The 16,882-nt window shown below is 48.4% G+C and overlaps 1 protein-coding gene across 3 annotated transcripts in view; it reads left to right on the plus strand.

Annotated features, from left to right (window-relative positions):
* Window positions 1-16,882, plus strand: part of DOCK8 (dedicator of cytokinesis 8) — a 212,618-nt gene that overhangs the window by 133,850 nt on the left and 61,886 nt on the right. For 2 of the 3 annotated variants that reach the window (XM_029920954.1, XM_029920953.1), the window contains 8 exons: window positions 660-798; window positions 1,420-1,521; window positions 3,437-3,532; window positions 4,444-4,678; window positions 6,771-6,935; window positions 8,307-8,476; window positions 11,052-11,147; window positions 15,022-15,117. In XM_029920954.1, the coding sequence (XP_029776814.1) occupies window positions 660-798; window positions 1,420-1,521; window positions 3,437-3,532; window positions 4,444-4,678; window positions 6,771-6,935; window positions 8,307-8,476; window positions 11,052-11,147; window positions 15,022-15,117 (1,099 nt within the window). The remainder of the gene's footprint in view (window positions 1-659; window positions 799-1,419; window positions 1,522-3,436; window positions 3,533-4,443; window positions 4,679-6,770; window positions 6,936-8,306; window positions 8,477-11,051; window positions 11,148-15,021; window positions 15,118-16,882) is intronic. The other variant, XM_029920952.1, reaches the window with a different exon arrangement.

A 16,882-nucleotide genomic window follows, 5' to 3' on the forward strand; every position in this document is an offset into this window, starting at 1 on the left:
GTATAAATTCCAAGCAGTGCTATTGCTGGGTCATAGGGGAGTTCCAGTTTTAACTGAGAACTACCCTAAATTTCCATCAACTGATGAATGGATAAAGATATGGTTTATATATACAATGGACTACTACTTGGCAATGAGAAAGAATGAAATCTGGCCATTTGCAGCAACCTGGGTGGAACTTGAGGGCATTATGCTAAGTGAAATAAGTCAGGCAGAGAAAGACCGATGTCATGTTTTCACTCATATATGAAAGTTGAGAAACTTAACAGAAGACCGTGGGGGAAGGAAAGAGGGAAAAATAGTTAAGACAGAGAGGGAGGGAGGCAAACCATAAGAGACTCCTAAATACAGAGGACAAATTGAGGGTTGTTTGGGAGGGTGGGGGAAAGGAGTAAATGGGCGAGGGGCATGGAGGAGGGCACTTGTTGGGAAGAGCACTGGGTGTTGCATGTAAGTGATGAGTCATGGGAATCTACTCCCGAAGCCCAAGCACACTGTGTACACTGTATGTTAGCCAACTTGACGATAAATTATATTAAAAAAGCCAAACACCAAGCAGGCAAACTCAGAGGCAAAGGGTCTGTGGCCTTACAATTTATAGTCAGGGAAGTGATCATTCTTGCTACAAGTTATTCGTGTGTCATGTGCTTTTGAAACAGGTCTCCGGACTTCTATGAAGAAGTGAAAATCAAGCTTCCGGCTAAGCTCACGGTCCATCACCACCTCCTGTTCACCTTCTATCATATCAGCTGTCAGCAGAAGCAAGGCGCCTCCGTGGAAGGTCTCCTGGGGTATTCGGTGAGTCGTTGTCAGCTTGCCGATTCACCCCGCAGCTCGGGGACTCAAGGTCCCTGCAGAGATAAACAGCTCAATTCTATTCACTGGCTTTTTCTTCTGCCAGGAGTAGCAAAATATGCCAAAGCAGATGATAGCAAAGAGCAGACATGACCTGACGTAGCAAATGAGAAATTTCTGGAAGGGAAAGCTAGTGGATGCTAGATATTGGAGGAATGCTCATTTATTTTTAAAAAAAAAAGCATTCCATTATTTACAGATTTAATGTATATGCTCCATATTTAAAATGAGCTATTTTTCCCCCAAGGGGAAGAAAGTTGTTTCTTAAAAAAATATATATAAAAGGTAAGATAAACACTGATGTTTTTCAGACACTCACAAACATTGGCTATAAAGAAAAATGCTACTACTTGTGCTCTGAAAGCAGTAAATCATTGATATTACTATCTTAGGAGCTCTCGGGGAATTTAAAATGCAAAGAAATTGACAGAAATTACTGCCGAAAAGAGGCCTGGTCAATATCTAATCATCATTTACTTGCATTTGATTATCGTGAGCTAGATAAATTGCCAGAATTATGTGCTGTAATAAATACCACTTTGTTCTTTACCTCGTCTGTTTCAGTGGCTGCCAATTCTCTTAAATGAACGCCTCCAAACTGGATCCTACTGTCTCCCAGTTGCCCTGGAGAAGCTGCCGCCCAACTATTCCATGCATTCTGCGGAGGTAACCAGCACGTGAGCCTGGAGCCGTTTCCTGTCCAGCCACGGTCTTGGACCACCTGTCCAGACCCACTTCTCCTTCCTTTACATGTGACTGAGGAGGCTTGGCATGTTTTGGGGAGTAGCTGTCAGCCCGTTCCATGTTCTGAGAGCACACTGCACTGATAGGAAGGGAGAGAGTCTGCGCATGGAACCCCAGTCACTGAGGCATCCCGCGTTCTGAGCGTTTGGCAAGTGCACCTTGCACCCAAGGAAGCATTGCCTTGCACTCGCCGCAGCGAAGGAGTCGCAGAATCACATGTTGTCAAGGAGAGGCAAACGGAACCTGTCTGTGACAACAGCTACTCAAAATACAGATCCTCTCAGAAGGTTCCCACACTAGCTTCCACCGGTTTCTCTTCTGGGCCCATGGTCACTGTCTCTGGTGGGGGCACGTTCATTCCTCCGAAGCCGCCAGTGTTGGTAGTCTTTGCTTCCTCCTGTTTCCTGTGCTGCCTGTCGCACACGCCCAGTGCTGCAGTCCACCCTTTAAGGGAGCCCAGTGGACTCCCCATGGTCACCACAGAGGCACTTAGCCCTGCACCAGCTCGTATGCCCCTCCGCTGCTCAGGGCAGGCACATCAATCAGTATGACGTGGAAGCAAATTTTAGACATTCTGTCATTTCATTTACAAATATTTTAGAATATTCTTAAAAGAGGAGGGCTCTTGTGGTGCCTGGGTGCCTCAGGTGGTTAAGTATCTGACTTCAGCTCAGGTCATGATCCCCTAGTTCATGAGTTTGAGCCCCGTGTCGGGCTCTGTGCTGACCACTTAGAGCCTGGAGCCTTGCTTAGGATTCTGTGTCTCTGTCTCTCTCTCTGCCCTTCCCCCACTCATGCTCGCTCGCGCTCTCTCTCTCTCTCTCTCTTTCTCTCTCTGTATCTCAGAAATGAATGAATATTAAAAAGTTTCTAACACTGGGCCAAACAGAACTTGCCTGTAGGCTGGATCGAGCTTTGAGGCCCCGTTTGTGAGTCTGTCTTAGGGAGTTCCAAGGGTCCACACCCCATGCACACATTGTCCCTTGTCGGTACAAGCTTCCTTCCTTTAGAAGCCGGGGTCAGGCTGGACCGTTCACTCAGTACTGTGTGATGATGTCTGTAGAGGATGGCAGTTCTAGCACGAATTTAAGGCAAGAAATGGCCCCTAAGGACTGCAGAACTGTTGATCTATAAATGGTATTACAGAGCCTGCCAGGACTGCTATTTGGAAACACTGTGTTAAAGGAGAAAGTAACTGCAGGCACTGAAAAGCATTAAAAGTTCCTGTCTCGTAAGATATTCTACACTTGGTCTCTTCATGCCTGACTGTGGGGAAATCGCTACTGCATGACTTTACTGTCCTCCCTAGAATCCAGGATTATTGCCGCTGGATGGCAGTTTAGGATACATCACTCACTTCTTTGTTTTTTAATAGTTTTTTGTAATGTTTATTTATTTTTGAGAGAGACAGAACGCAAGCAGGGGAGGGGCAGAGAGAAAGGGAGAAGCAGAATCGGAAGCAGGCTCCAGGTTCCGAGCTGTCGGCACAGAGCCTGACGTGGGGCTCGAACTCACGAACCTTGAAATCCTGACCTGAATCTAAGTCAGATGCTTACCTGACTAAGCCCTGCAGGTGCCCCACATCACTCACTCCTGATCCCTCCTTTCAGCATAAGAAAATGGGAGTTCATGCGACCTGTCAAAGCAACAATAACTAATTCCGTGAAGACCTGAACTTGAACTCAGGACGCCCAACCCCTGGGCCACTCAGATTAGGCATCCAGGGAGGATTATATTTGTAGAACCCTGACGTTTATGGTCAAGTTGCTTCACTCAGCTAGTCAGTAGCCAGAAAAGGGGATTGGACTGCTAATTGTTTTTCTTTTCTTTAACACAGAAAGTCCCTTTACAGAATCCTCCCATTAAGTGGGCGGAAGGACATAAGGGAGTCTTCAATATTGAAGTGCAAGCTGTTTCTTCGGTTCACGCCCAGGTAAGGAGCGTCAGGGTCCACTCCAGATCAGAGCCAGAGGCTAATAGGGAAGATGGGGGTGTGGCAGAGAAACGCGTCAGGACGGGGTCCCATAAAAGATCAGTGACCGTCTTTGTGCATGGTTAGAACAAAATAACCTTAGGTTCTTTGTGGAGACTTGCAGGCCTGTTCAGGTTTTATTTGTGGTTTAAATGGAAAGACCTCATAAAAAGGTCGAACCCCTAGGTGAAGAGCCCAGTACCTACGCTGCTGGCTGAGAAGTTGTGTGAGGGGTCCCGTTTGCAGCAGTTTCTTGGGCTGTCTCATCTCCCTCTGCCATTCTGCCATTGCCCCTCCCCCCAGTTCCACATTCCCTCCTTTTCTTGCCCTGTCCGCACTCTATGTCTTCCAGACCCTGTTTGGGCAGCGTGTCGGGCCTGGTGTGCTTGCCTCTGCCTATAAACGATGCCAGAGTCCAAATCCTGTTTTCTTCAGTTAATAGTTATCAAGAGATTGTTCTGGGATGCCTGGGTGGCTCAGCCAGTCAAACGTCCCACCTCAGCTCAGGTCATGATCTCACTTGCTCCTGAGTTCGAGCCTTGCGTCGGGCTCTGTGCTGACAGCTCGGAGGCTGGAGCCTGCTTCAGATTCTGCCTCCCTCTCTCTCTCTCTACCCCTCCCCAGCTTGAGCTCTGTCTCTGTCTCTCCCTATCTCTCTCTCACATAAAAAAATAATTTTTAAAAAGTGATTGTTTTGTGCACAGCACTGCAGAGAGTTGTTCATACCCTTGGTGTGAAACAGCCGAGTCTTAGAGCATCTGGTCTAGAACACCCGGTGAAGAGGCGGAGAGCTGTGTGGGGGGCGGGGGGGGGGGCGCCCCTGCTGAGCCCGGAGCGGGTAAGCCCCATGAGACGCACCCCTGCCTTCCTAGGACAACCACCTGGAGAAGTTCTTCACCCTCTGCCACTCCCTGGAGAGCCAGGTGACCTTCCCCATCCGCGTGCTGGACCAGAAGATCACGGAGGCATCCCTGGAGCACGAGCTGAAGCTCAGCCTCATCTGGCTGAACTCCTCCCGCCTGGAGGCTCTAGTGCTCTTCTTGCACCTGGTGCTGGACAAGCTCTTCCAGCTGTCCGTGCAGCCCATGGTCATCGCCGGCCAGACAGGTGGGAGGCCTGTGGGGCGGGGAGGAGAAGGGGCAGGAAGAGGGGAGAGGCAGGAGCGGGAGCAAGCGGCACCTTCTCCTAGGAACCGTGATTCCCCAGAAATCCTGAGAATGGGGGCGGTGCCATCTTCCTTGCCATTGAGGATGAGAGTCCAAGGGAAGTCAAGTCCACTGGTTATTTTTTGAGACTTCCTGGATGTTTAAAAAAATGCACATTAATATAAGATGCTTAAAACCACGGTTTTTAAAAATATATGTACTGAAATGTTGAGGCAGTCTTTCAAATTTCATTCCTTGTAATGGATGGATTTATTTTACCTCTGAGATATTTGCATTTCCTTGACCAACAAGGAAATATGTTTTCAAGAAGTCTGATGAGTCCTGTTAAATGGGAGGAAAGGAGCTCTCTGAACTGAAATTCAAGTGATTGGGTTTTTTTTATTGAGATGTAACACACAAACCTTAAAATTCACTAAAGCATACAATTAATTGTTTTTTTTTTTAAGTTTATGTATTTATTTAGAAAGAGAGAGTGGGAGACACAGAGAGGGTGCACAGGAGAAGGACAGAGAAAGGGAGAGAGAGACAGAATTCCAAGCAGGCTCTGCACTGTCGGCATAGACCCGACGTGGGGCTCGAACTCACGAACTGTGAGATCATGATCTGAGTTGAAATCACGAGTCAGATGTTTAACTGACAGAGCCACCCGGGGGGCCTGTGTGTCCCGCCTATTTAACATAGACTTGTTCACTAGATAAAGGGTTCCTTCACATGTTTTGAGCAAGTTGCTGCCTGTCCTGGGGGCCAAGTAGCTTCAGGCACTGAGGGCACAGCACTTATTCAGAACCCATGTGTCAGGCACTATGGCAGGCGCCGTGGGGAGACAAAGTAAGGGAAATGCATTTCACCCCAGAAGGCTGCAAGTCTGCCCGGAGAGACAGTTTTCCGCCCGGAACGGTCAAAGGACTTTGTGTCTTGGTGTCACTGAAGAAGCCCTGTACTGAGTGCTGTCAGAGGCTTCGGGGAGGAGGGGGATTGTGCCCATCACTGCCGGGCTGGTGGGATTCTGCCGGGGAGGAGCAGAGAGGGCTTTCCAGGTGAGGACGGCAGCTGGAGGGAAACTGCAGAGCTAAGACAGCAGACACACAATGGGGACTGGACAGCTGCCTCATTTGAAAGGGGATTGAATCAGCACGCCTGGGTGGCTCAGTTGGTTAAGTGGCCGACTTTGGCTCAGGTCATAATCTCATGGTTTGTGGGTTCGAGTCCCGCATCGGACTCTGTAATGACAGCTAGCTCAGAGCCTGGAGCCTGTCTTTGGATTCTGTGTCTCCCTCTCCCTCTGACCCTCCCCTGCTCGTGCTGTCTCTCTCTGTCTCTCAAAAATAAATGAAACATTAAAAAAATTTTTGAATGGGAGTTGAATTTGAGCAGCAAAGGGTACAAAGTTGGGTACACAGGGTGAAGCCAACCCCGTGGAGGGCTTGGAGCTCCTGAACCGGACTGGACACCGTAATCAATCATTTGTGCGGGTCCACTACGGAGAACAGCACGGTACATCTCCATTTTTAGATTAATCTGTGCCCCGAGAATCTCCGTGGTGCCACAGCACCTCTCAGACCAGAGTGCACCTGAGAATCCCCTGGGCAAACTGTTAAATGCGGACTCTGACTCTGTAGGTCTGGGGTGGGTCCCGGGAGTCTGCATTTCTAACTCACTCCCGGCACTAGTGCTCATGTTAGTGCGGGTCCCGCTGGGAAGCACCAGGTCGCAGCCCGCTTGAGAGGGGGAAGGATGTGTAGACGGCCTCAAGTCTTTGTCGTAAAGAGCCACAGCACTGGCCACAGGGGGAGATGAAGGAAGAAATGGGAAAGTCGTTTCCGGGAAGCAGAGCCGGGGTGAAGGGCTGTCCCTAGAACAGCTCACTCTGTCCCAGCCGGCAGCGTGACCAGCCCGGTTCGGTTGGTCAGCAGTGAGGACTCCTTGGGTCAGCCCCGGAGAACGTTCTGCCTCTGATTCGGTAAGGACCCTGCCCCGGGGGACATCCCACCTGGATTCATTAAGAACTGATGATGTTTCTCTTGGTTCCTCAGCCAACTTCTCCCAGTTCGCCTTTGAGTCCGTGGTGGCCATCGCCAACAGTCTACACAACAGCAAGGACCTGGCCAAGGACCAGCACGGGAGGAACTGCCTGCTGGCCTCCTACGTGCACTATGTCTTCCGCCTGCCGGAGCCACCAAGGGACTCGCCCAAGTCAGGTAGCGCTGCCCCCAGGGTGGGCATCTGGCCGGCAGGCCCCCTCCCCCACCCACTGCCACATTATCCAAAATATAATAAGAAGCCCAACACTACATCTTATACTGACATTTTTCCCCAGGTAAAACCTGTTATGTTCATTTTTCACTTATTTTTGTATCAGTGATACAAAATTTACATGAATGCTGAACCGAAATGTTTATTTCTAAATCTTTCCCTCTTGTTTCCTTCCTGCCTCCCTCCCTCTTTGCATACCCTAAGCACTTATTTTTTCTTTTTCTGCCACTGGGCCGACCTCTCACGGGTCTTTACCCAGTGGGTGATTTCTGATGCAGGTGAGGAACTTTATTTTCAAAGATGGTGAAGTGACAGTGGGAATGTAGGACCCTACGATGGTAATGACCAGGGAAGCCACAAATATCTGGTTGCAGTGGTGAGCGCTGCCTCCTGACTTTCTCATTATGAAGAAAAGAAATCCCTGCCCTCAGCTCCCCCAAACTAAACCGTTGAAACAACAACAATGCATTTCTCCATGCTTCCCAGTTAGTTACAGAGGTAGGAGCCGACCAGATGTGAGCAGTAGCATTAACCAGTTTACAGATCTCCAGGTCCTGACAAGAAACTTGCCATTTTTATTAACCCCTGCTGTCTCATGACAAGTAACCGTGTCATTTTGATTTTTTTTAATGTTAATTTATTTTTGAGAACGAGAGAGAGTGTGAGCAGGGGAGGGGCAGAGAGAGAGGGAGACACAGAATCCGAAGCAGGCTCCAGGCTCTGAGCTGACAGCAGAGAGCTGGATGAGGGGCTCGAACTCGTGAACTATGAGACCATGACCTGAGCTGAAGTCGAATGCTTAACTGCCTGAGCCACCTAGGCGCCCTTTGATTGAATTTTTGCAAATACTGGTAATACCTCACCGACTCACATAATCACTTTTGAAGATATACACACGCTTAATGGTGAAAATCGATATGCGGTCCAGAGGACTCCTTTGTGTCTCAGATCTCAGAGCACCTTGTGTGACTTATAAAGCTGCCTTCATTTAAATATTACTGAATTTAAAAGTCCACAGTTCTAGCTTGTCTCGAGCCATCAGAAGCTCCGGTAACCCTGGGGGCTGTCTCCCTACGGCGGTCATAGGCTGAGGCCCAGTCGCCGCCCCTGTCTTTGGACCAGGCCTGTGTTCCCAGCACCCTACTGCCTCCCACCCTACCCCCTGCCCCTCTGGCCTCCCCCAGCACTTGCTGGAAGACCCTCACTCCATGATCGAATTAAGTGGGTTTTCCTTCCACTCTCTCCCTTTCCTTTCGAGCACAGTGAGTGACTCTGATCTCCTTTCTGTTGACATGTCGGTCCCTGGCGGGGTACAGGTGCCCCCGCTGGCCTCCCTGACCCTCGCTACCACACCTACGGACGCACGTCTGCGGCCGCCGTGAGCTCAAAGCTGCTGCAGGCACGGGTGATGAGCAGCAGCAATCCAGACCTCGCGGGGCCGCACTGTGCAGCAGACGAGGAGGTAAAGAACATCATGTCGTCAAAGGTAGGGAAGGTGTCAAGCGACGCCAGCTCGTTTTCTTTTTCCCTGACACTTGGAGGAACAGCACACAATGGACCTGTGCTGCCGCCAGTGCTCTGCTGCTCGCATAGTCTCAATGCTTCAGCTTGGGAAGCGAGGGAGACCATTGTGCCAACCGGCAGAGGCAAGACTGGCATTTGAAGATCTGCTCAGTTAGTTACCACTGTGGGAAATCTCTAGGGCATCGCTGATTTAGCCGCGGGGGCTCCGTGGATTCTGTTTACAAGGAAGAAAATGTATCTTGAATGCTAGAATGGGTGTGTGTGTGTGTGTGTGTGTGTGTGTGTGTGTGTGTGTGTTAAATATCTACCCTTTACATTCATTCACAATTATAAGTTGATTATCCCATATAATAATTCCAAAGAGCAAAGCCCGGTCTTAGAAACAAAAACGGAGGTCTAGAAAGGGTTGATGACTTGGGCTACCCTGTTTCCCTTCCGTGAATTCTTTGCTTTTTCTTGGTACAGTTTTTTATAACAGTTGTAGGTTTATAGAATTATTGTGACTATAGTACAGAAAGGTTTTGTATATTCCATGCTTAGTCTCCCTTTTATTAACATTTTATGTTAGGATGGTACATCTGTCACCGTTAATTAGCTACTGTTGACCTGTGATTAAGTAAAATTTCATGTTTTATTCACATATCCTCAGTTTTTCCCCTACTGTCCTTTTCCTGTTCTAGGATCCCTGCCAGGACACCACGATATATTTTGTTGGCCTGTCTTCCTCACTCACCTCTTGCCTGGGACAATTTTGTAGACTTCCCTTGTTTTTGATGACCTTGACAGTTTTGAGGAGTCCTGGTCCGATATTTTGTAGACTGTGTCTCATTTGAAATTTTTTTCAAAATTGTGATATAATCATAAAATTCACCCCTGCTGAGTGTATAATTCAGTGTCGTTTGTTTTTCCACAAAGCTACCTTGAACTCTTCATCTGAATTTTTTCTCCCATTTATCCATGGATCTATGGCTAAGTTTTCAGAGTAATATCATTTTTTCTGATTATGATAAAGCAAACTCCTAGGTTTTGAAATAGTTTCTCTTACAAAACCCGCCGACTGGAGACAGTGTGTTGTGAGAAAAATAACATGGAGACCAGAATTGGGTCCCGACTCTATCATCCCCAGCTGAGTGGTCAGGAGAAAGTCTGATCTTACCCCGGGTCTTCATTTCCCTCACCTCTGCGGAGTTTCTGAGCCGTGGATGACTTTAAGAAACACCCATAGATCCACTACCAAAGATTCTGAGAATCTAGAGTGTGCACCATATGAAACTGTTCAGATTCCTGCTCTTTTTTTGACTTATAGAATCGACACATGGCTTCTGAGAGCTGATTGTTCAAATTTCCGAAATTGTCCAAGCTGGTTGTTAACCACAGACACTGTTGGAAATGAAATTATATAAACTAACAAACAAATTGTATTAACTAAAAAATAATCTAAGTGTAATATGGTATCTTGGATTGGATCTTGAAACTGAAACTCGACGTTAGTGGAAAAACTGGTGAAATCTGACTCTGTGGCTTAGTTGCCAGTAATGAGCCAGTGTTAATTTCTCGGTTTTTGACGAAGGTACCATAGTTATGTAAGATACTAACGTCAAGAGGAACTGGGCGGAGACGGGTGTACAAAAACTCTGTACTACCTTGGCAACTTGTCCATAAATCCAAAATTCTTCTACTTGAGAAAGGTAGTATTCAGCTGCCCTTGCGCACTGTTTTACTACATCTTACTCTTATCCGTGTTCTTGAGGTCGTTTGTGTCTGTCGTATCCCTATAGAGGACACACTACAGAATGCTTTGGTATTTACACATCTCTTCCCAACCCTAACGTTCAGGGACGTTATGTTAACCTGAAATCCGCTATGGTGAAAGCACTTACAGCACAGAAATGGGCAAATGCTGCAGATCCTCTCCCACCGCCAGGAGCTGATTGTCACATTTGCCAGCACAACCTCAGATGCAAGGTCCCTTTAAGCGGTAGCATTTTCTGATTGCCCCTGGGGGCAGAGGGAGGCCGGGAAATGGCATCGACAGCCTTGATCATTCTGATTTCCTTAATAAAAATGAAAATATTAAATCTCTAGGTGACTTGGGTTAAGAATTTTCTAATTGTTTTGTCGCAAGGGGAGAATATTTTGTCCGCAGTGGTTTTTGATAATTTTTTTAAATACAGTGTTTAGGAGCCCGCAGCAGAACCACACTAGCCCACAGAGAGGCGCTGTTCCCACCCTTGTTTCCAAGCTCCCCCAGTCAGGTCAGAATGTCTGTCGTGGCCCCAGCTCTTAGAGGTTCTAACCCTGGGTTGCTCTACACGCTAAACTAACAGTGATCATCTCAGGTGCAATAAACCTAAATGTGACCTTACGCTCTTTGCTTTGTTTTATGTTTATTTACGGCAATTGTTTTTCCTTTGTCACCAGAAAAAAGTAAAAATGTGTTGAAAACGAATTCTGAGGTCAGGAGTCCCAGACCGCTGGCTCATCTTTCCAGTGAACCAGTGTCGGTGGACAGATGGGTCACGGTCTGTGTATTTCAGGTCGCCGATCGCAACTGCAACCGGATGTCCTACTACTCCGCTGGCAATAACGATGTGTCCAGTTCGACCACAGCCCCGAGGCCGGCCAGCAAAAAGGTACTGAGCGGGGCAGTGTGCGTGTAACTTGCCTGTGTCCTATCACTGTGATCAATAACAGACACCATCAAAGTGCTAATCGCCTCCATCAAAGGGCTCTCCTGCCTCGTCCCCACCCTCCTGCCACACACACACTTCTGCGGCTCTGTTCCTCATCATCCCTTTTAGGGCCAGCTGGTTTCCTAGTCCCTGAGTGGTTCTCCAGCTTCCCATAGGCCTCAGAAAGTAACTGGAGGGTTTGTTCAAACTGATGGCTGCACCCTACTCCCGGAGTTTCTGACCCGATAGATCTGAGGTGGAGCCCAAGAATTTGCATTTCTAACAAGTTGCCAGGTGATGCTCCTCCGGGGACATGGTTTGAGAACCCCGCCACTAGTTTCTTTTTCAGTAGCAGGTGAGCCGGGGACAGTGCAGCCTCAACAAAGGTGACCGGCAGTAATTAGATATCATTTATTTCAGTACTAGTTCAAGTGACGTGAAATGCTTCCTCAAAATTCATTCCTTTTTAATTTATTTATATTATTTATTTATTAAGAGAAGGAGGGAAGGAGAGAGAGCAAGAGCAGGGGGAGGAGTAGAGAGGGAGGGAGACCCAGAAGCCGAAGCGGGCTCCAGGCGCTGAGCTGTCAGCACAGAGCCCAATGCCAGGCTTGCACTCACCAACTGTGAGATCATGACCTGCGCCTAAATCGGACGCTTAACCGACGGAACCACGCAGGGGCTCCAAAATTCAACCTAATCAGGGGTGCCTGGGTGGCCCAGCCAGCTGAGCGCCCGACTCTTGATTTCATCTCAGGTCATCATCTCAGGGTTCATGAGCCGGAGCCCCGCGTCGGGCTCTGTGCTGACAGCATGGGACCTGCCTGGGATTCTCTCTCTTCCTCTCTCTCTGCCCCTCCCCCAGTCACACTATCTCCGTCTCTCTCAAATAATACATAAACTTAAAAACAATTCATTCTAATTGGCTTTACTTAGGACTTCAGAGACTTCACAAACCGCTTGCCAGGACATCCTCTAATAACAAAATTCTCCAGTCCTGATCACAGCCTGCGTGGTCTGAGGGGTGAGGGGTGTCTTTCTCAGGATTTCTCCTCTGCCAGGCACCCAGGAGTTGCTCCACGATGGGAGTTACTTAAGTCCTTGCATGTCTTTCAAGGCCCTGCTTAAAATCTAAGCATGCTGATTGGAAGGATCACGCAGTAAGCCATTGCAACAGCTGGCGCCACAGCGAATGTTTATGAAACATGCAGGGAGAGAAGGGACCTTAGCTCAGCTCACTTCAGACCAAGTGAGGGGAAGATCAAGCGTGGGGTTGGGGTGGGGGGTCCCTGCCAGGGCCTCAGGTTGCAGGTTTTTCAGTAATCCGGGCACCGTATGTCTGGGAGACGTACCAGGAGTTAATTTCCAAAGAAGCGAAAGAAGATGGGGCCACGTGCTGAAAATAACCTGTTCGCTCACTCTCAGCCTGAGCTCGGGGCTTTGCAGCGACTGCTCACAAAGCCCGTCTTTAAAAACCATGGTTTGCCTCCCGCCTGGCATCCGTAAGGCAGGCCGTCATGTTTGGTGTTGCCTTTGCCCTATTCTGGCTTTGTTCCTGCTCATTTCAAGGACCAGAAGAGAATCTTCTCATTGCAGAGGGAAGCGAGACAGTATTTCTTCCGTAGCTCAGCAAAAAAATGGATTTAGCTGCTTGGCTCTCTTCTGTAACGTCCGGAGCAAGGTGTTCTTGTTGCCTGGCAAGCAGCATAAATTACTTTAAGAAGCAGCTTATCCTCTAATCTCTTCTTGCCATAAGCCTCCGGCAGTCAGACTGACCTATTTTCCAGAGGTTGCCTTTGAAGATAGTGGAGCGTGTCTCTCCTACAGGCTCAAGATCCGGGCGTAGCCTTCCATCAGGGGCACCTGTAGACCACCTGCTAGATTAACGTTCCGCCTCCTGGTGCTCCCAGGTGGGTGAGCTTCCTGGCTTTCTCCAGACAGCAGACAACTGCATCTCTGTGTATTAAGATTATACAGGTTTGACCTGGAAGAATGAGGGGAGCCTCCTGACAAGCTGAAACTTTTAAGCATTTTGCATCCATCACCATTAACTGACTAAGGATATAAATAGTTAGAATACCCAGCCATCTGCACATAGATTTTTCCACGGGTCTCCCTCTCTCCAGTGTTAGCGTAGTAACTCTCCAGTGTCAATGTCCACGAGATAATAAATTGGGTTCCGTGCACACTGTTCAGGGTGAATGCTGTAAAGGCTTGTCAGGGGCAACCTTTGCTCTAATCCATTTTTGTTTTAGGGATTGAATTTAAGACTTAAGTACCATGTTTACCAGTACCCTTGCGTGTGGCATTAGGATGCTCAGTTTTGTTTTGGTTTTGTTTTCTTATTTTAAGTAGGCTTCACACCCAGCATAGAGCCCAGCATGGGGCTTGAACTCAAAACCCTGAGATTAAGACCTGAGCTGAGACCAAGGGTCGGATGCTTAACCGACTAAACCACCCAAACGCCCCTCAAATGGTTTCGCTCTCGCCCACAGAACAATAGACAATCGTTCATCTATATTTATTCTAGGTCTTATGATCATCAGATCAGTAAAAACCACAGAAAGTAGCCAGATACCATTTTTGCCATTGGTTAAGGTGGCCGCCCATCTCCCTTTGCCCAGGACCAAGGGTTTCTGGGATGCAGGACTTTTCTATTTCCAACTCTCACCAAACTGAGATGAACTGGTTGCCCTGCCTTTACCCTTGAACTTCTTCCCCAGCAAAGCTGTTGTCAAGAGCACCACTAAGGAGCCCCAAACACCAGGGGATGGGAAATGTACAAAGATGCCAAAGTCACCGCCTGCTTCGCTTACGGTGGAGCAATTGGAAAACTTGAAGAGAAGTGTAGACATAAAGCAGCGCTGAGGACCCTCCAGTATCTGAGCCGGGGGCGTTGCAGTTGAGACATGCTGAGTTCAGGCAGCTTACCACTATTTAACTCGGAGGACCTGCTCAGGGGCCCAACTCATTATGTCTCCCACAAGGCCAGAGTGGGATTGTAAAAACAAGAATCGTCCTATCTGGAAGAGAGTTTAATTTTTTTAATGTTTATTTACTTTTGAGAGAGAAAGAGACAGAGCATGACCAGGGGAGGGGGAAGGGACAAAGAGAGAGGGAGACCCAGAATCTGAAGCAGGCTCTAGACTCTGAGCTGTTAGCACAAAGCCCACCATAGAGCTTGAACCCACGAACCATGAAATCATGACCTGAGCCAGGGTCCAGTGCTTAATTGACTGAGCCACCCAGGCACCCCTGGAAGAGAGTTTATGGTTTTCAAATTAAGGTCCCCAGACCAACAGCACCAGCATCACCTGGGAACTTGTTAGGAATGCAGATTCTCACGTCCGGCCCCAGACAGACCAAATCCAAATCCAAAACCCTGAGGGTGGACCCAGCAGTCTTCATGTCTTAACAGTCCCTCCGGGGGGATTCTGATGCACATCCAGTTCAACCACTATTGCTACCAACCAACAGGTTTGTGGACGAGAAAACTGAGGGCAAAGAGAGGAATGGCTTGCACATGGTCACACAGACCATTGGCGGCAGGGTCTGAGAGGAAGGGGACAGTCTCAGTCCCGACTGCAGAGTCGCTCCAGGCGGAGGCCACTCCTTCAGACCTAGCCCCCTTCCATGATTCCACCGCCAGCCTTCTCCCCGCCTTCTCCTCCATCCCGAGCTCCCTCAGCCCTGACCTTGCCACGCACCGTGGTCTGGGACACCAGGGACCCGGGCGTCAGTAACTCACAAGCTATTGCAGTTGGTAGGAGAGAGGAGAGGGGCTGGCGTAGAAAGCACTTGCCGTCTCAGACTGGTTTCTGTCATTGTTGCCCAGCATTTCCATGAGGAGCTTGCCCTGCAGATGGTGGTCAGCACCGGGATGGTGAGAGAAAACGTCTTCAAGTACGCCTGGTTCTTCTTCGAGCTTCTGGTGAGATCTTTGCACGTTTGCGTCTCTGCTCCGTGGGGCGTGAGAAGTGCGCTGCAGCAAGGCAGGGACATTGCCCACATTAGGGAGGGACGTCTTACCCCCTCCGGTTGCTCCTGCTGAAAACCTAGGATCCTTCCCCAAATCCAGCACTGCCTGTCTCCTCTGCCTGTTTCCAGCCGTTCTTGCTGGTGCTACCTTGAGAAAGTTCTGCAGCCTGCGGCTTCTCATCGTCCTCACTGCCCCCCACCTGGCCGAGCTGCCCTCACCTGCCGGGTGCCTCTTGCAGTAACTTCCTCTTTCTCCTGCCCGTGTTCCTTTCGCAAGGGGCTGTCGGTTCTACCCAGATCATGTCTCTCTCCTCTTGAAAACCCTTCACTGATTTCCAGTGTACCGGAAATAGAGCGCAAGTTTTATCGTGGCTTACGAAGCCCTTATACAATTATGTCCCCTCTGTCTCTCACCTGAGCTCCTGCCCATCTTCCGTTGCCTCCTCATTCAGCCACGTTGTTCCCATTTTGGTTCTTGGAAGATGCCGTGGTCTTCCAACCTCAAAGCCCTTCTCAGATTCCCTCTCTTCTGCGCACCTTCCATCCCCGCCAGGCACACACGTTTCGGATTCCTCTCTTTGGGTTTTAGCTTGAGTGTTACCACCCCTGAGAGGTCGTCGCTGTAACATGTCTTCCTCTCTGCTATTCTTTAAACACCCTGTTTATTTCCATTCCAGCAATGGTCACAATTTATATTTGTCTTTCTGTATTGCTTATTCGATTGCTGGGATTTGGGTCTATCTTTATGATCCTTACACTAGCCCCAGCATACTGCTTGGTGTCAGAGAAGCACCAACTGATATTTATTAGGGGGAAAAAATGAAACTTGTAAATCTGCTCACCCTACCGCTTCTATCGGATCTGTACCAGAAGGGCAAAGGACACAGCAGTCTTCCTTTATTTGGGGATGAAAAGAACAATACCAATACCCATTTTTTTCCCCATCCTTACTGGAAGTGAAAAGATTTCACCCTAAAGCAACTAAGAATATCCATATTATCAGTGTTGATAAATGGAGATAAATTTTGATGTGATGTTAAATGAAAAACGTATAGAAGCGTAGACACCAACTGCCGCTGATTCATGAACACTGTGGGACAGAGCAGCGCCATCCCGTCTGCCCCTTCCCCCCTCCCCGCAAAGTGAAAATTCAAATGAAACTTTGACTCCCCCACAAGTTAACTAAGAGCCTCCTGTTGACCCAGAAGCCTTACCCGTAACATGTCAGGGCATGTTTTGTGTGTCATGTGTATTATATGCTGTATTCATATGATAAGATATAAGCTAGGGAAAAGAAAAAAAATGTTAAGAAATCATAAAGAAGAGAAAATACATTTACGGGACTGTATTGTACTTATCAGAAAAAATCTGCATATAAGTGAACCTGTGCCGTTCAACCCTATCCTGTTCAAGAGTCCACTGTACATAAAAATGTACGTGCAGACGATCCGGGGATTAGGGTTAGGGGTGGATTAGGATTTAGTGATAGACTCAGCTTTATAGTCACCAGGTTCTTTCCCCTGTGACATTAAGTCGATAATTGTTTTTAAGAGAGAGGTGGTAGCATTTCCCCCTGCGCTCTAGTGTATCTAGTATGTTCAAGTTCAAGTCTGAGAAGAAGGGAACAGTCCTGAATAATGGGATATTAGGCAACAGGCGGTCAAAGGAAACAAAAATAAAAGTCATCCTGAGGAGGAAACGGGAAGTGACGTGCAGTC

Source organism: Suricata suricatta, chromosome 13, assembly GCF_006229205.1.
Source record: "Suricata suricatta isolate VVHF042 chromosome 13, meerkat_22Aug2017_6uvM2_HiC, whole genome shotgun sequence".
NCBI classification, from domain to species: Eukaryota; Metazoa; Chordata; class Mammalia; order Carnivora; family Herpestidae; genus Suricata; species Suricata suricatta.